At 39.7% G+C, this 20,175-nt stretch overlaps 1 protein-coding gene across 1 annotated transcript in view; it reads right to left on the minus strand.

The window, feature by feature from the left end:
- VWA8 (von Willebrand factor A domain containing 8) overlaps positions 1 to 20,175 on the minus strand; it is a 668,510-nt gene that overhangs the window by 220,656 nt on the left and 427,679 nt on the right. The window contains exons 26-29 of the mRNA XM_082247613.1: positions 19,119 to 19,324; positions 12,633 to 12,784; positions 3,998 to 4,106; positions 3,375 to 3,510 (exon numbers count right to left, since the gene is read on the minus strand). Coding sequence (XP_082103739.1) covers positions 3,375 to 3,510; positions 3,998 to 4,106; positions 12,633 to 12,784; positions 19,119 to 19,324 — 603 coding nt within the window. The remainder of the gene's footprint in view (positions 1 to 3,374; positions 3,511 to 3,997; positions 4,107 to 12,632; positions 12,785 to 19,118; positions 19,325 to 20,175) is intronic.

The raw sequence follows: 20,175 nt of genomic DNA on the forward strand, positions 1-20,175 counted from the left end.
GGCTACCTCTACCCAGGAAACAAAGGACTCCAGGACAGCTGTCAGTGCATTAATGGAGGACTGGTACCCCAAGGGACCTGCAGACTCTGAGAGGGGGTCAGGTGGGTTAACGTGCTCCAGAAACTCCATTAGTAAAGAGGGGTACCCCCACAAAAAGTGTCTAGCACCGCTGAGGGACACCCAAAGCACGCCGGTAGCACCACCGGGTCACCAGCAAGCAGAGCACCCCACAACCTATTTTTTTAGGATAGGTTTTATAGCCGAAAGTAAAAAATATTGTTTTTTTTTTCTTCAAAATGATCGATCTTATTTTGTTTATAGTTCAAAAAATAAGAACCACAGGTGTGATCAAATACCACCAAAAGAAAGCTCTATTTGTGGGAAAAAGGGACATACATTTTGTTTGGATACAACGTTGCACGACCGTGCAATGGTTAGTTAAAGTAATGCAGTCCTGTATCGCAAAAATGGCCTGGTCATGAAGGGGGTAAACCTTCTGGTGCTGAAGTGCTTAATGTTGATAAATGTAAAGTTATGCGCTTGAGGACTAAAAGCACGTATGCATCATACACTCTAGGTGGAGAACAGCTGAGGAAGTTAGTGATAGGGAAGGACCTGGGTGTTTTGCTACATCTTAGACCTAATAATAGCAAGCAATGCCAAGCAAAAAATTTTCTTGTATTAACCACTTGCCTACAGGGCACTTTCACCCCCTCCTGCCCAGGCCAGTTTTCAGCATTCAGCGCTCTCACGCTTTGAAGGACAGTTGCGCGGTCATGCTACACTGTACCCATATGACATTTTTATCATTTTTTTCACACAAATAGAGCTTTCTTTTGGTGGTATTTAATCACCTCTGGGTTTTTTATTTCTTACAAAAAAAAAGAAAAAAGACAGAAAATTCTGAAAAAAAAAACGTTTTTCTTATTTTCTGTGAGTAAATTTTGAAAATAAATACATTTTTCTCCTTCACTGATGTGCGCTGATGATGCGGCACTGATAGGCTGCACTGATGAGGTGGCACTTATGGGCACTGATGAGGTGGCACTTATGGGCACTGATGAGGAGGTACTAATATGCCGCACTGATGAGCACTGATAGGTGGCACTGATAGGCAGCACTGATGAGCACTAATAGGCGGCACTGATGAGCACCGATAGGGGGCACTGCTGGGCACTGAGAGGTGGCACTGCTGGGCACTGACGGGCGGCACGGATGGACACTGATGGGTGGCACTGATGGACACTGACGGGTGGCACTGATGAGCAATGATGGGCAGCACCATCAGTGCCCACACTCAGTGCCCATCGTGCTGCTAGTCAGTGCCCATCAGTGCCTAGATGAGCAGGCACTGATGGGCACTGACTGGCAGAACTATGGGCACTGATTGTGGGCACTGATGGCGGGCACTGTGGGCACTTATGGCATTTTATTTACCTCTTGTGTAATCAGGGCACTGGTGATCAGTGCCCTGATTACATTTCTCTGTGTCCCTTTACTGCTGATCGGCTCTCCTCTTCCTCTCACTGCAGTCTCTGTGTGAGGAAGGAGAGCTGGCAATGAGAGATGATCGGCCGACACAGATTTTCCCCGATGCGTGCTCACGGGGGCGTGCGGGGAGCCTGTTACTGGGAGGCCGTATAAAGACGAACTCCCGGAAATTAAAGCCCACGCTGTAGCCGTCTTTCGGCTATAGTGCGGGCGGGAGGTGGTTAAAAGAGGTATACACTACAGAGAGAGAGATACAATTACTGGACAAAGTGCAGAGAGAGGCAAAAAACTGATATGAAGCATGGAGGTGTTTAGCCATGAGCAAAGATTAGCTGAACTGAATTTATTCTCTCTTGAGTAGAGGCAATTATGGGGGGATATGATCACCATCTATAAACACATAGGTGGTCTATATAGTGAACTTGGTGAAGAATTAGTCACTTTAATGCCATCACAATGGGGCACTCTTTCCATCTGTAGGAAAAGGGATATAACACCCACATAAGGAAAGGCTTCTTCACAGTAGGAGCTGTGAAAATAACCCTGAAGAAGAACTGGTTTTGGCCAGCTCAGTAGATTATTTTAAAAAATAGTTGGATGCATTCCTAAATGAACAAAACATCAATAGATATTAACATTAATAGGTAACCGCACCAGAAATTGTTGATCCAGGGAATTTACAATTGCCTTCTGAGTGATCTGGAAAGGATTTATTTTCCCCCTGCATTTTAAAGGGTTTTACTGCCTTCATCTGGACTAACTGTGGGTATAGGATTATGTGTATGGTGGTTTTTTATTTATTTATTCTATGAATTAAATTATTTATTTTTTCTATTGGTTGAACTAGATAGACTTGTGTCTTTTTTCAACCTAACTATGAAACTATGCTGCAAATCTCTTCTGGTAATTCTCCACACAAGGCTAAGCAAGGTTACCATATTTTCAAAATGACTTACTGACTATGTCCTGAAAACCACTCCCTGATTTTTAGCCACATTGCCAAAAATGCAAGTCCCCATTTTTTCTACATCCTGAACTAATTATTTTCCTGATCCTTTTGGAACAAGAGGCAGACATTACAGGTAAAAAGACAAAATGGCTTACACACCATGCAAAAGAGAATGACAGAGTATTATGGGTGTGGCACAGCTTAAAGGGGTATGGTTAAAAGACTACTGCTATGGGTAATAGGCCATACACACTATACAATTGTCCTTAGATTTTTTTCCTTTAGATTTACCAAAACCATATAATATGAGGTCAAATCTAAACACTTTCAATTTGCATGCAATCAAGCTGGCCCTTGCACTACATAGTTGAAGGTAAATCTAAAGGAAATCTAACAACAACAGGTATATAGTGTTTGCAGCTTAAAGAAAGTGTAAAGCAAAGAGTGCAAGGATCAGGATTCAGTAATGCACAGAGTGCAGCAGTCATGAGTAAGTAACGCAAAGTATTCAAGGGTCAGGTGCAAGTGACGCCCATTGAACAGAGGACAGGATAAGGTAATGCACAGAGCTAAAAGTTTTTAAAAGTTACACTATACATTTCTGAAATCATGACAGTTTTTAACATATTTAAATAACATCATCAAATAAATTTGGTTAGAAGGGAATGGGGGCCAGGTGTGTCAGCATAAATTATTCACCTTACATTTAAAAACATTTTTCACAGATAATTTGACGTTTGTGCCTGTTGTTTGCAAAAGGTACCAAACCTGATTTTTTTCCAAAAGCAGAACTGTGTGCTACTGATAGTGACCAGATTCACCCAATTATTCAAATGAAAAATGTAATAGGTTACAGTACTTTCAGAGGTTTATATAAAATAGTGATTTTCAGTCATGCAGATTTAGGGTTTTTAAAGGAATTGCAAAAACACACCTGAAGCAATGACATCACAAACAATATTCACTTCACTGAGCGGAATGCGCCAGTGAGCCATTTCTTCTGTGAAGCTCAGGGACCGAGACTCTGTACGTTCCAATGCAAATCCCTGTACATTGATGTACACCGGGCCCTATTTTAGGACAAAGATACAATTGACAGTTCTGTATTTAAAAAATAAACTATAACATGTAATAACAGCAATAATACAATTTCCATCTAAATTACATAAACGGGTCAGCAAAAAAATACACTTGTCTATTTTCAGTAAAATTTTTATGGCTTTGCATGAGAAAATAGTTACATATGTATCATGTTTCAAAACATTCTTCTCACAAATGTTATTGCTATGTAACAAACTTGCAGGAGATTGGAATGTGCACCATAAGCAATAAGGATGGTCCAAAACAAATGCAGCAGTCTTTGGCCATCAGTCACCAATAATCCATCATATATTCACCATGTCTAAAACCAGCAGCAGCCTTTGACTACCTAGGATGTTGCTGAACAAAGACCCTTGAAAAGTGCTAAGTATGTGGCCATTTGAACATCTGCCGTACAGCTGCAGCATCTTATATTATTGTGGTAGCTATAAACTAGAACAAATGAAAATAAACAACCTTTATATTGATCTGGTGTGTTTCTGTTGGACACAAGAGCTTGCGACGGGCATTTCCAGTTTGCATTATTGTCCAGTGGCCAACAAAACTAACATCTGGAAGTGGCAACCTATAGGATGTAGAAATGAATATGTTATATAGAAGGGAGGGGAAAAAGAAGATGTCAGAGCAATATTTGAACACATATCTTTAAAAAAAAAAAGTCTGTAAATCATTCTGGAAATAAGAGTTGATTGTATAAAAAACAAGCTACACTGCTTAGTAACAATCCTAACCATCCCGTTTCTTACAACCTCACTAGCTGTCTAGCTCTGAATACACACATTATCATCATGTTAAAATGTATGGGTTCATTACACATTAATGTGATTAAAGCTTCCTAGGTGGTAGTAGAAAAATAATACCCATAATATCAGAGTCAATTATCTTATTAGTGGAACACCCATCTTTCTGCCCAGGATTGAAAATGCTTTTCAGGATCAGTTAATGTAATGCCAAAGGGCAAATGTCACTCCTGAAAAAAGCCCACGTAGACACAGCATGAAATGAACTAGTGTAGTACATACAATGAAAGCTTTGGAAACAAATGGCTTCATGACGCACTGTACTGTACAGAAGCTACCACAGATTTTGTCACAAAAACATTTTCAACATAGCAACCCCTAACTGGCTGCCACATAAAAACATTTAAGGAGATTCAAAACCAGTTTGTGGGATTTAATAAAAAATACTATATATGGCTAATTATTTATCTTGCAAAACAGTAAAGAAAACATGAAACAAAGAAATCTAACAATATTCTTAAAAAAAGTAAGCAAGCTTTGAAAATAAAAACTCAAAATGCAAAAACTGCCTGATTTGCAGCCTGCACAAATTCAATATATGTCGCCCCACCATACATACAAATTCAATATATGTCGCCCCACCATACTGTGCAGTGAGTCTCGTCTATGAGGATACCTACGGAACCATTGGAAGCCTCATCCATGATTGTATTGAAGCAACTACCGAATACTGCACTGTACAGTAAGCCTCGCTTGTAAGGATATCCAAGGAACCAACGGTCGCTGCATTGTGCACTGAATCTTGTCTGCAGAAGTACTGTATCTTAGGAGCTAATGGTCACTGCATTGTGAACTGAGCCTTGTCTGCAGAGGTATCAAAGGAGATAATGTTCACTGTACTGTGCCGTGTCTAGTACACATCATTCATTTTTTTTTCGCTCAATCCAGCGGGTTGAAAAAAAAAAACTGACAGCTTAGGTCTGAGCCACTGTACTAACTATGCAACATTAGTGCAGCAATCTCCCCTGCTGAGCTATTGTGTTTTGTCAAGGGGATGGCCCTTTCACCAAAACACTCTGGTCACCGCTCAGCACCATTGGCTGAGAGTGCTGATAGAGAAGCAGTAGGCTGCTGGTTTTCCAGTATGCATGTCTAACAAAAGCCGGCTGCCAGACCCACGGGCCTAATGTCAGCCGTTTTTTTATTGAACTGGTCGATGTCACCTGACAATCGGCCTGTGTGCACTAGCCTTAAGACTAGTACACACCATCATTTTTTTTTTTTTAAATCAACCCAGCAGGTTGAATGAAAAAAAAAAAAAACGTGACAGTCCCCCGCCAGAACACTCCGGTCATCGCTCCCAGCTATTGGCTGTGGTCGCTGATCGGGATCCGGTTGGCCACTGGTTTTCCAGCATACACATCTGACAGAAGCTTCTGTTGGACCAGCTACCATACACACAGGCCGACTTTCTGCAGCTGGCCAGTTTCTATTGAACCAGCCAATGTCCCACGATGCTCGGCCCGTGTGTACTATGCTTTGAAGTTAACTTCTTTACACAACAAGACTGAAACTAGTTCATATTAGTTTGTAGAATTAATAAAATGATTGCTCCTCTAGAGCTGAAATTAGTTTGTGTAAAAAAGCACAATTACAACGCATACAAAAACACTCACATACTAATATCAGAGCTGGAATGGTATGTCATGAATGGATCAGAAAGATTTTCAATAAACAAGGCTGTAACATTTTTATTCCAGATAACAAGATTCATTCTCAGACAGAATATTTTGTTTTCTCCACCGAATGCGTACAGGGCTTTTGCAAATGATCAGATGTCAGAGATTTATAAAAAAAACAGCTGTACATATTAAAATGCCAGGCCAGCATTTTTCAAACTATGAATTTAAATTAATAACCGTTATGAGGTTCTCCTATTATAAAATGATAATATGGATCTCTGGTCTATAAACTGTATCTCCTATCCGCACACAGTCAAGTTTACATGTATGTCAAATCAATTAGTTTTACCAAAACAATGTAGTCAGAAGGCCTAAGTAGACAATATATTAAAATGTATCCAGTCTTGTAGATGACCAATGCACAGATGTTGATTTGGCATATAAAAAATTTGACTGCCTGTGACCATATTTACTGAATGTGCCTCCCCCATGACTCTGAGGCTACAAATAGTTAAACACAATGTGCATTAAGTGAAACACATTTTTCATTCTACATATCATTATTTTATTGGGAAGGTTTCTATTAAATTCCTGTCCCAGCGATATAACAGGAAGTGAGAGGAAAAGTGTTGGGAGATCATCTCTTAGAGAACTGTTGCAGCAACAGGTGAGTGTTCCCATTGGTGTGGTATCCTATGGAATTTCAGGTCCAAACACATCTGCTGATATCGGGGTTATACAAAAAAGTTACATAGGTCCTACAAGGTTTGACCATTTTCTAGTGGGGGAGCCCTCCATTAACTAATATACCACAAACACGCCAACAACAGGGTGTATATGGGATAAACCCTCATGGTATCGGGGTTAAACATATCTTGATGATAATCTCTCTTTAAATGCAGCCTAACTAATCCACACAGCAATCTAGACAACAATGGCGACCCCATTTATTTAACCCTGATATCAGCAGATGTGTTTGGACTTGGAATACCACAGGATACCACTGAGTACAACAGACACCAGGGATAAATTCACCCTTTGGATGCATCTGACATTTTTGGAGGTTTCTCACTTGACACCCTTCTTTGATGTATGCTGTCTTACTATTCTTTAGCCGTATCATCTGACTATACATAATTGTGGATCCTAAAGAAGCGAAAAAACTGCAAAATGTGTCAATCCACCATACCATTGTAGGATCATACACATGCATCCACTGCATGAAATTTGATATGGCTACTGAAATCTTTCTTTGTGGCTTTAATTATGTAATAAAGTTGGTTATATTTTAAAAATTGTGTGCTATATGTCCATTCTAAGGCACAATAAAAGTCAAAATTTCTTCTCTCCACCATGATATTTTGCAGTTGCAGGGAAAGACTATTATAGTGTTTTGCCATTAAGGGTTGCTGCCATAAGAGGTTAAGGTTAGGATGGCTCTACCCACATATACACTCACTCTGATGGCAACACCCTTCATAATTAACTTTCCAGCCTCTGCATTCTGTGCAACCTCTCCAACACCCCTTTTCATTTCTCTGATCATAACCTTATTAGTTTCACACTCAACCTGTCTTCAACTTTCTATCCTCCCAACCAGCAAACAGCTACCTGTAGAAACCTTTGCCACTTCAACCCTTTTCTAATCTGCTACTGACTACCCCTAGACTAAAACGTCACCCCTTTTTTACTCAGACAGCTCACTCTCTCTTGGTGCCATTGCTTCCCACACTACACAAAAAATTAGGCCCGTCTGCAAAAACCTTGGCAAGCAGATATCAGATGTCTCAAATAACAAAGCCACGCTCTTAAGTGAGTGGCACTTGCACTTTCTGGACAACAGTCTCCTATCATACATGTTTTGATATTTTTGTGAGGTGTACAATATATAGGAACTTTCACACCTTTAGCATTACATTATTGGTATTTTTGCACATTATATACAGTACATAGCACTGGTATACATATGATCAATTTTTTGATACACACTTTGCACATATTTATTTTGCATACCAGCACTTTCATTTGATTAGCCACTTTGCACATATTTATTCTGCATATTAGCACTTTTTTTTTACATCCAGCCAATTTGGGAGTATCACAAACTTGCGCTGATTATCTAATCTCAAACTTGACATGGCATCTAAAGCCCCGTACACACGATTAGATTATCGAACGATCTGTCATCCGTTTTTTGTGGCATGCTAGTCTGATGTGGAAAGTGAAGAGACTATTTTCATACAAATTTTCCCGTACGACAGAATTCTACTTCAGAAGTGATGTCATGTGTTATATTGCTTTGTATGTGTTCTTTCGTCTCTGATCATGCCTAGTCTTGCTCTTAAGATTTTTTTCTGTCGAAATCTGTACTAATGAGACGAAAATCGGACGTTGTATTACGGACGACAAAAATTTTATAGCCTGCACATCAGGATTTTGTCAGCCGAAAAGTCAGAGTTGGCTGTCGAAAGCACCATACTAACAATCCGAAAATCGGCAGATCGGTCATCGGACTAATTTTCCCTACAGATTTTCTTATCGTGTGTACGGGCCTTAACCCTTCCTTACTCTATACAAATTTTTAAAAAAAATGTTTTTTCTAGAAATACAATTTAAGAAGCATTTGCATGGATTTTAAGTTTTCTTTTTTACCATTTTTAAGCATACAAGATAACAGTTTATGTTTTCTGTTGCCTCCATACACTGCCACTCCTATATGCCAAACAACACATTTATAAAAGTGTTCTTGCAAATAATATAAGTCTGAATTTATTTATCAAATGGTATGACATGCAGTATTAAAATGACTGCCTTCATTACTTGATGACCTTACTGGAAAAATACAGCACAGGAAACACAAGGGAATAGTTCATTCTGAATTACCATTTAAAAACGCTATGGGGCCATTTATAAGTAATACACTAAGCTCAACAACAAAATGTAATTTCTTCAAATACACATTTAACTGACATAATACAAGATCAGTTTCAAATTGTTTTACTGAAACTACCCGACTTTCTGAAGTGCATGTTACCTTACAAGAAACAGAAAATGATGCAAAAGTTATATATACAATCTGAGTGGACATGTTTCATTTTAACCTGCCTAATAGGCATGGAATTCCTTTGCAACTTGCAACCTAAAAAGTGGGACACATGTAGGTGCCAATAGCCCTACCCCATGTTGGCAAGAATGGCAAATACCTCACTTAAAAGAAAACTGGTATATCATTTTATGCTTACTATAATACATCATATATCGGTATATGTTAAATACCGTACATAGTATTCACTTTAAAGGCAATATAGACCGGAATTATTACTTTAGCCATAAGTAAATAGATTAAAAGCACCAAAAAAAAGGTGTTTCTTAATCACTTGACCTCCGGAAGATTTACCACCGTTCATGACCAGGCCATTTCTTGTGACACAGTACTGTGTTACTTTAACTGACAGTTGCGCAGTCGTGTGACACTGTTCCCAAATAAAATTTATGTTCTTTTTTACCCCACAAATAGAGCTTGCTTTTGGTGGTATTTGATCACCTCTGTGGTTTTTATTTTCTGCACTATAAACAAAAAAATACACTTTTTACTTTCTGCTCTAAATCATATCCAAAAAAAATGTCAAAAATCAAATGTTTTCATCAATTTAGGCCAATATGTATTCTGCTACATATTTTTGGTAAAAAAAAAATCCCTATAAGGGGAAAAATGATTGGTCTGCGCAAAACTTATAGTGTCTACAAACTATGGGATATTTGTTTTCTTTATTTTTTACTAGTAATGGCGGCAATCAGCGACTTATAGTGGGACTGCGATATTGCAGTGGACAAATCGGACACTAACTGACACTTTTTGGGGACCAGTGACAATAATTACAGTGATCAGTGCTAAAAAATATGCACTGTCACTGCATCACTGCACTAATGACACTGGCTGGGAAGAGGGTTAACTGTGTGCTTAGCCTGTGCTTTCTCATTGTGTGATAGGTGCTTTGACTAGAGGAAGGCATTCATTCATATTCCTGTTTTGCAGGAACCTTCCCTACTGACAGAACAGCAATCTGCCTTGTTTATATAGACAAATCGCCGTTCTGCCTGTGTACTGTATAATCGGCGGGTGCCGGTGCACATTGAGTCCGTGGTACCCGCTGCTGATCACACAGACCCGGAAGTGTCAGAACACGTACTAGGTACGTGATCTGGCACAAAGAGGCTGCACTGCCGCAGTATATGTATGGCGGGCATTCTGCAAGTGGTTAATATAACAAGGGTGGGCAAAACAATTGGTGTTTTAGCCTCCTTGTGATAGCAATGAAGTTAAATAAACAAAGTATTTAAAAAAAAGAATGACATAAACAACAATAATACAACAATTAACAATTGTAAAAGCTCCCTGTCCCAGCCCCCCCCCCCCCACCTTTACACCTCAATACAAATGTGCAGTGTAGTGCCCACATAGGTATGTAAACATAACTTGAGCTACACGTGAGGTATCATTGCAAACACCAGAGTTGGGAGCCTTAATTCTAAGGCCAAGATTCACAGTTAATTGTAAAATTATAAACTATTGAGACATTTGGCTGCCACCATTTTTTGTGATTTAATGGGAGCATACAATATTAAGGCTTGACATGTTTGGTATCCTTTTAATAAGTGAAACCCTATCTTTTATATTTTACCAAAAAGAGGTATAGTGTTGTGTTTGCACTATATTTTTTCCTGAAATTATGCATTTGATAAATAGCTGCACAAACATATCGTACAACATAAAAATTACAACTGCCCCTGTGGCGCTGTTGGCGATGCTTATTTGAGGAAGGTACGTTTTTTCATATTTGATGGAACTGCCCACACATTGCCTCATTTTGGGTTTCTGCTAATGACAACTCGAGTTACAGGTAGTGCAACTGACTTCTCTCCGGCTCAACTCTTGCTCTTCCAATATTATAGTAGATTCCTCACGGTACGTATGCTTAATGCCCCTTGGCTGTGCATTCATGTCCATTGGAAAGACACCTCTCCACGTCATGTACAGCAATGGTTTGCTTGTTTGAAGAAATTGGAGGAAATGGAGGAGCTAGTTTATGCAGTTCAGGATAGAATTTCTGCATTCACCAACACTTGGGCATGCTGCTTGCATTTTAAAACCACGGAGGAATAAAAGAACTGTGTCGGAGGGAGCTTAACTATTGGAAACTTATTGAGTGTGCTCATGGGTGACAGCCCTGTGGAGACCGGTCCTCCTGCAGCCAGGACTGAACTGGATGTAGTCTTCACCTTTAGTTTCAGCTATATTTTTTTGCCCAGTCCATCTTTGGGGGCATAGTGGTTCAGGGCATTGGAAATTGGCTGGAGTTGCTTAGTTACTGCATCTGGAGACACCATTGGGCCCTTGCGTAGAGGGCTTCTGCTTCTTTCTTCCTTCTGTAGTCATTCTTTGCTCTTTATTTTTCCCTTTTGTAGGCCTTGAGCGCTTATTGGTTATGGTCGTTTACACTAAGTGCCCTGATTTGGCGCTTGGATCGCCTTTCTGTTGTTTATTTTTGGTGTTTTTTACACTGCATAATACTTTTCTAGACCATTCATGGTCTAACCCTGGTGGGCCACCTGTGTTACAGATGCGATTGCTTGTGCATGTCTGTCTTTTGTACTGAAGATTGTTTTTGCACTTATGTCGTGTTTGTTTTGTTGCTGCATAATCTTTAATAAAACTTTATGGAAAAAATATTGCAACTTCCATGGTATTTCTCATGGTATCTGCTTTCAGAAAATATATAATTTTTCGGGGGTTTTTACTAATTTTCTAGCAAAAGAAATAAATGCAGATTTAAAAATATGTGTGAACATTTAACCATTTCCCTGGACATTAAGTGGTTCCCCATTCCCACCCAAAGCCTTTTTTACCTCTTTTAAAAATTAGACACCAAAGCTGACTTACTGTGCATTAATTTAGCAGGATACATACTCAGTTGTCTTTATGGTCAAGTTCAGTGATGGCCAACTTACTAGACATAGGGGACCTCAAGTGTCCTCCTGACATTACCAAAGGGCCAAACACAAACATATGAGCATATGTAATGCTACAAAACACTGTCATTAGAAATTAATTATTGAATATAATGCAGGTGACAAACACTGCAGACACGGTACAGAAGATGTCAGAAACTGCTTGCATAATAGAAATGTGTTTGAAGACTGGCAACATGTAACAGAGGACAGTTACAGACTGAGGAAATTTTGCAAGAGCCAGCAAGAGATTACTGCCATTATGACCCTTTTACAAATCAATGTTCTCACATTTGTGCTTCCCTCATAGCCAGATTAAAATTTAGCACAGTCCCTCATGGCCAGATTAAAATTTAGTACAGTCACTAAACTTTTACTATGATTCACAACTAAAATACTAGTAAAGTGAGTTTCTTGCCGGAATATTAAATACATACACTAAATCTGAAGTTATATTATTTTACCTTTTTTTTTATATAATCCATACATTTCTGTTTGGAAATTAAGAAGCACAAAATCACACAATTCAGTAAAAGCAATCATTTAATTTTATCATGTTTAGTGTCTATAATAAATACAGTGGCAGATGATAACTCATGCTTTAGATCGATAAAGATATTATGAACTGTGGAATCAATGCTTATAAAACATTTTCCTTACTCCTTAGCAAGCTGCACATTAGTTGGTTTGGCTCCTATTGGGATTCCATGCTTATGTAAGGAGTTAATCAATATTTCACGCATTTCTTGATTGTAAGAATCAAAGTCAAACACATTTCGAACAACATTTGCCAGTCCTTCATTTGGAAATTTCTGAAAAGAAAGAAAATCAAGACACAGTTAAAAAATGACATGCATCAAACCAACACTAGTCCCTGCATGTTATGTTTTGTTACTGCAAGCTGGAGGAAGCTGCTGGATGTAGAGTGGCAGCGGGTGCTGAAAATCTGAGAGTTCCAGCACCAGGCACTCTTAAAGCTTGTTTGCCTCCTCCCCCCCCCCCCCCCAAGCTGCCACATTTGGCACATTTTTTTGGGAGGAGGGGGGAGTGAGTACCTGTCTAAACCAAGGTGCTGCAGCAAAGTCGGAAGTTCTCCCCCCCTGTGCTAAGGGAAAGGTGCAAGGGAGGGGCAAACATGGATGCTAGTGCCCAAGCGAGGACATTGATAAGGACCTTATCAACGTCCTAGCTGGCATCCAGGACCAGGTTGTTACCATTTACCTTTGTTTATCCTTTGTTTATCCTTACTGTGAATAAATCAATTTTATTTTACCCCTTGCTGACTGTTCATGGATTTTGGGGGTTTTTCTGCATCTATACCACTTCTGTGCGCCACCCGCTTTTTGTTCATTATGTTTTGCATTTACATCCCATGCTAGGGATTGGCGGCATTGGTAGTGGTGGACTCATAAAATTGACTACAGGTTCAACTGATCAATTTGTACAATAAAGGCTTTTTGGATTACAAGCGCCAGAACTATAAAAAAAAAAAAAAACCCTTACACTGCTTTAAAGCATATAAAACCCCCAAACAAAAAATTAAATATATTGCAGCTCAAAAGTCCTCAGACATAGGTCTTGCATTACTTTTCTTCAGGCATTCTTTCCCTTATTTTCACTCAAACTTCACACAACTATTACCCGAGATTCACCAATTTTCACATAAGATCTGATTAGAAAAATGTGCGAATCTGAATTGTGGGTAAATACATTGATACATAGACCCTTTCAGTTGCTGAAAATGTTCTCTGTTCTTAACCTAAAAGGTGAAAACGAATGCAGCCACCACATCGAAGGCATAGTAAGCAAAAATATATTTTTGTTTTTGGATTTAGACACACTTTAAAGGTTGTTCTGAATGTCAATGCAGTGTTTTTGGGCTCCCCCTTTCCATCATGAACTATAAGTTCAGCCTCAGACCAAGGCATTATCAGTAGAATTCTTAAAGGATGTTGTAAACGCCTTTTAGAATTCCACCTGGGTATAGCACTGAAAGTGCTGTGCTTGTGTCCAATTTATGTACCTGTCTATGACTCCCCAGTGCCCTCCCACCCTATCTTCCTGGCTACTGTCCTGTCACACTGCCGGACACTTGACCAAAGTCGTTTATATTAGGGGTGAGCGGAGTCTGATGGGAAACTGAGAGACTGGTTCCCTATCATGTCCTCTCCACTTTGAGTGACAGCACACAGCAGCGGGCAGATCATTAGACACTATTAAGTCCAATAGCGGCTTTAAAATCTGCCTATTGCTGTTCACTGTCACTCAAAAGTAGAGTGGACCTGAAGGGGAACTAGTTTCTTCTCTCACCCTGTGGCAAGTCATTTCCCAAATATGGGCATTGCCTATATTTGGGTAGTATCAGCTTTATCCCTGGACCATTCTTTTACAATTAGCTTAAGGCCAGGGAATTTCCAGGCCAAAAGCCTTAATGAAGCAGGGGATGCAGTCCCGTGCTGAAAGCTGTCACATACATGACAGCTCCCTAGCACAGGCACGGCCCACTCTGGCGTATTTCTGGCGTAGTGGCGTATTTCTGTATGCCAGCTCAGGGTTGGTTTTAATTACTGACAATTTCCTAAACAGAGAAGTGGTGGTAAGAATTTGTTGCTGCCACAGCCATAGATTCTGAAAATGGTGGTAATAGGAACTACAACTACCACTACTACAAGAACATGTGTTGGTAATGTTACTGACACTGGCACTAATTCTTGCCTGAATAAGGAGCAGGCAGTAATTGGGGGGAACTACTGCCAGAAAAGTGGTGTTAGAGCCATTTTAGGTTCCCCTGTATGTATTCTAGATATTACTATATTTTCACAGTTTTTTCATGTTCCTTGCAATTATTGCCAGAAAGAAAAATACATTTATATGCAAAGAATAAGAAAACACAGTAAAACACATTATCTATGCAAAGATGCTAACTAAGATCAAAATATGCACATGAAAAACACACTGTCATCACAAAGATATCCTACAGGCTTTAAGGCAGCAAAGCGTGACACTCAGACACTGACAGATCATTGATTGCTAGAATTGGATTAGAGCTGGTGACATTAATCCACAAAAAAACAACAGCGAGTCCAATTTATTGATTAAAGGTGACACTTCTCTTTCTTTCATTAATTTAGTTTTCTAGTTTTAGGCTATTTTTAAAAATAATCAATTTACGGATTTTATTTTAGCCAATGCATCTTAATTGTACTTTAATTCATATAACACCTGGAGGGTGCTTTCAATATAAACTTATGAGCTGACAGAGCAAAATACAATAGCTTCATATGCTTAAAGAAAAAATTTAACTGTAGCAGCACTTGCGTGTTTTTCATACAGATAAACTGGCTGCAACACAAACAGTGGGCCGGCTGCATTCACAAAAGACATAAAACAAAAATACCTAAATGTGTTTTTGTTTGTCAATTTTAGGGCCCCTAGCAAAACTGTGGTAAAAATGTATATGTGTTTCAGATGCGTTTCTGCTGTGTTTTTTGGGTTGCAAAACCTTTGAAAAATGGATCTGTAAATCAAAAATGCAACAAAAACGCAAAATGCGGAGTAGTTTTACCACAATTTTACAGCAATTTTCATTAGTTTCAATGAGAGCTGCATTTTCGGTGCAATTTTCCAAACCGCACCAAAGATGCAGCATGGAGGATTTTCAAAATGCAATGCACACTCAATGCAGAGGAATGAAGAATCCCATAGGATTTAAAACAAAACATTTTTCTTGCAAGATAAAAATGCAGAAAAAACACATCAGTGTGAAAGGGCACTCAGTGTGCAGATAAATGGTGCTTTATATGGCCACCTGGGCACAGTCTAGGCCAGTGATGGCGAACCTTGGCACTCCAGATGTTTTGGAACTACATTTCCCGTGATGCTCAAATACACTGCAGAGTGCATGAGCATCATGGGAAATGTAGTTCCAAAACATCTGGGGTGCCAAGATTCACCATCACTGGTCTAGGCTATAAATCTGTAATCCTTTACTTGCTGGGGGGGGGGGGGGGGGGGATTCCAAATGCTTAGCTATTCCAGGGGGCAGCAGTGAGCCATGATGGATTCACTCATGTTTTACAAGGAGCATCTAAAGCTGGGAATCACATTTTTTTTTTTTTTACAGCTAATATTGCTTGGACAGCAAGAGGGCTGGTGGGGAAATGGATCTTCCCATTTTCATGGAAAGTCCACAGCATATTAGTAAGACAGCAAAATATTATTTTGGATTTTGGGAATATGAAAGCTCACTGTCCATAAAAAGCAATACTTTCTGGGAGAATAGTAAAGGATACATGCAGAAAGACTTCCAACATTGCATACAAATTAGGCTGTCAATTCTGGAACAAAATCTAAAGCATCTATATTTTGTTTATTTGCTTGCTTATTGTAGTAAGTTTCCAAAAATTTACAGATATAAAGTTATGGACATTCATTAACCACTTAAGCCCCGGAAGATTTTACCCCCTTCCTGACCAGGGGGTATTTTGCGATTCGGCACTGCGTGATTTTAACGGACAATTGCGCGGTCGTGCGACGCTGTACCTAAACGAATTTGACGTCCTTTTTTTCCCACAAAGAGAGCTTTCCTTTGGTGGTATTTGATCACCTGTGCGATTTTTTGATCATGCGCTATAAATAAAAAAAGAGCGTCAATTTTGCAAAAATAACAATATTTTTCACATTTTTTTATATGAAATTCCCCCCCAAAAAAAAGATAAAAATCTAAATTTTTTAACATTTTCGGCCAATTTGTTTTCTGCTACATATGTTTGGTAAAAAAAATCGCAAAAAGCGTATTTTGATTGGTTTGCGCAAAAGTTATCACGTTTACTAACAAAGGGAAAGATTTTTGTCATTTTTGTTGTTTTTTTTTAACGCGTAATGGCGGCGATCTGCAATTTTTTTTGCGGTACTGCGACATTGCGGCGGACAGATCGGACCCTTGACTGACATTTTTGGGGTTACCAGTGACATTTCTACAGTAATCAGTGCTATACATATGCACTGTTACTGTAAAATTACACTGGCAGTGAAGGGGTTAACTTTATTTGAGAGGGAGGGGTGGTGTGTGTCCCTAGGGGCCTGATTCTAACTGTGATTGGCTGTGGCTTGAGCTGTAGGAACAATGATCAACGGTCCTACATAGTAGAACCATATGATCATTGTTTCTACACAGGGGAGAATGACAGGCGGCTTGTTTACATTAGCCGCCTGCCTTTCTCCCTCTCCACCGACGATCGCCGAGTGACCGGCGGACATCGGGTCCACCGGTCACACGCGCGGGGGGGGGGGGGGGTCCGTGACCGGCGGTGCGCGCTCGCTCCCCAGAGCCTCACAGGCTAGCGACGTAGACCTACGTCGCTCTGCCTGTGAGGGGCTGACTGCCGCAGTAAATATACTGTGAGCAGTCAGCAAGCGGTTAAGAATCATATTGAACAGAGAAGAATTAACAGCACTCACAAATGTACACCCGCAAACAATACTGTGTAATACACAGTACTGGGTAGGTGACAAATCTCACAGTCTACCCATGTACAGAACAGGACTGGTTTAGTTTATCTCTAGAAAAAACTGAGGACCAGGACATAACATTGACACTTGAATAATCTAGTACACCTACTGTAGTCACTTAACAGTTTTTGTGTGTGAGTTAGCTGACTTACATCAGAGGAAGAGCTCTTTGGTCACAACTCTTATATCCCATTGTCAGGCCTCAGCCTTGCCAATTTGTTTATGCTTTCTTTTTTTTCTTTTTCTTTTGTGAAGGAAGCATGTCTTGTTGCACTGCTGCCTTTGTCATATTGCCAGAGATGCCACATCTATAGGGACATTAGCATGACTCTCCCATCCTAGTTTATATTCCTACACCAGTTTGTCTGTTTCAGTTACCCACTGTGGTTGATTATTAGCACCTGCATTTTATATTTGGTTAATTAGATTAAAAACATCAGGCGCCTTTGCAAGCCTTATATCCTGTGGTTCCGAACTACGGGTATATAACCAACAATATATGAATCCGAAAAGGTAACAAAAATATGCATGAATAAAAAGTCTTTTGTTTCTAGAGATTTGTTGATCACTACTTAAAGTGGAAATAAACCTAAAAAAAAAAAAAAAAAAACACAGACAGGTATGATTTTTTATGACTGAAGAGGCCCTTTTGGTCTCTTCTGTCATAAACCCATCCCTGCCTGTCAACATTTATGTACAGTACACTGAGTCTTGCATGTGCAATTCAGTGTACAATTAAGATATGACTCCCCTAAGCATGTGCAGGAGTGCTATCATGGTCCGGCCGACCAATTGGCCAAAGAGTCAGAACAGTTTCCGTTACTAACAGGTGGGCTGACAGCGTAGGGCTGGAGAGAATCACTTGTCAGGTAGTTTTTCCATAAAGTTCTAATATGCTGTGCATACTAGCACATTATTGCTGAAAGCTCCTAGGGCCCTAGTCACATTATTGAGAACAGACACCATTGAATAGCCATTGATTTCCCTTGTCATGTGATTCTGTGCGACTCAAGTTGCATTAGAAACCGCGTTAGTGTGAACCAGCGCTTAGGTCTAACATTGCTGTTAAGTTCATCAAAGCATTAGTGTGGGGAACAGCACATAGTGTTTTTTTTTTTTTTTTTTTATTACAGGGGTGAAGGCTTACAAGAAAGATACTTTTGTTGCAAAGTTTATGGACACTCAGGACCACTAGATCAGTTTTATAAAAAACAAAGAAAACTTAAATAGCGATAAACCACTATTGCTTCTTACATAACATGATATATACATATATATATATATATATATATATATATATATATATATATATATTTTTTTTTTTTTTATTGCTTGTTTCTATTAAACCCTTCTCTTCTATTGCTAAATGGCAGACACCCAGTAGTTGATAATTATTACTCTGGATTGGCCCTATATCAATATGTAGGTACTAATGACACATTTTAACCAAATAAGGATTTTCTACTTTAATTAGCCCAGAGAAATCTAAAGTAAGTGAAAGTCTTGAAAAGCCAAGCACGTACAGCAGTTATACAAAGCAATGACCAAAGTCAAGATATTCTTTCTTTTCTGTCTTCATTCCATATTACACTGGTAAATTTGAATAGCAGTTTGCCATGCTGATTTTTACGTTACCTGCAAATGTTTCACTATATTGACAACCTCACGGGTTGAGTAAGGATATGTGATAATTCCTTGGTCTGCCATTGTTCGTAATTCACCAAAGGCAGCTACTAGCTTCTGCAGCACAGCATCAGGCACATTGGGTCCATACTGTCTCAACATAGCCAGCTCAGATTGTGGTACTGGATTATCCACTGCATGGCAGCTAAATATATCTCCTGTAAAACAACACAAAGTCAGGCCAACTGTCTCAATGAGATGAAGAACTAACACAAGAAAATAAAGATTTTACAAGCAATTTACTGTACAAATTAGATTATTATTATTATTATTATACAGGATTTATATAGCGCCAACACTTTGCACAGCGCTTAACAAAATGAAGGCAGACATTACAGTTACAATACAATTTGGAACAAAAGGAATCAGAGGGCCCTGCTCGTTAGAGCTTACAATCTAAAAGGGAGGGTCAATTGATACAAAAGGCAATAGCTGTGGGGGATGAGCTGATGGAGCAAGTGAAACAGTGTTATTAGTTAGTAGCCAGGTAGGCTTCTTTAAAGAGAAGAGTTTTCAGGGATCGTCTAAAGATGGATAGATTAGGGGACAGTCGGACATATTGGGGTAGAGAGTTCTTAAGAATGGGAGAAGCTCTGGAGAAACCCTGGAGGCGAGCATGGGAAGAGGTGACAAGGCAGCTAGAGAGCAGGAGATCTTGGGAGGACCAAAGAGAGCAGCTTGGTTAAAGCGGAGTTCCACCCAAAAGTGGAACTTCCGCTTTAGGGAGTCCTGACCCCCTGACATGCCACATTTGGCATGTCATTTTTTTTGGGGGGGGAGCGGGTACCTAGTTTTGACAGGTACCCGCTCCCACTTCCGTTCGGAGCGCCGCGGCACCCTGAACGGAAGTTTTCCTCTCCCCCTCCCTCCCTGCAATCTTCTGGGACACGTCAGAGGTCCCAGAAGATTGCCGGCCAATCACGCCGCGCAGCGCGACTCGCGCATGCGCAGTGGGTACCCGGCTGTGAAGCCGCAAACTGTCACAGCCGGGTGCCCACAGCAGTGATGC

The sequence above is a fragment of the Pelophylax lessonae genome (genome assembly GCF_965119305.1).
Source record: "Pelophylax lessonae genome assembly, chromosome: 2".
Classification (NCBI taxonomy): domain Eukaryota; kingdom Metazoa; phylum Chordata; class Amphibia; order Anura; family Ranidae; genus Pelophylax; species Pelophylax lessonae.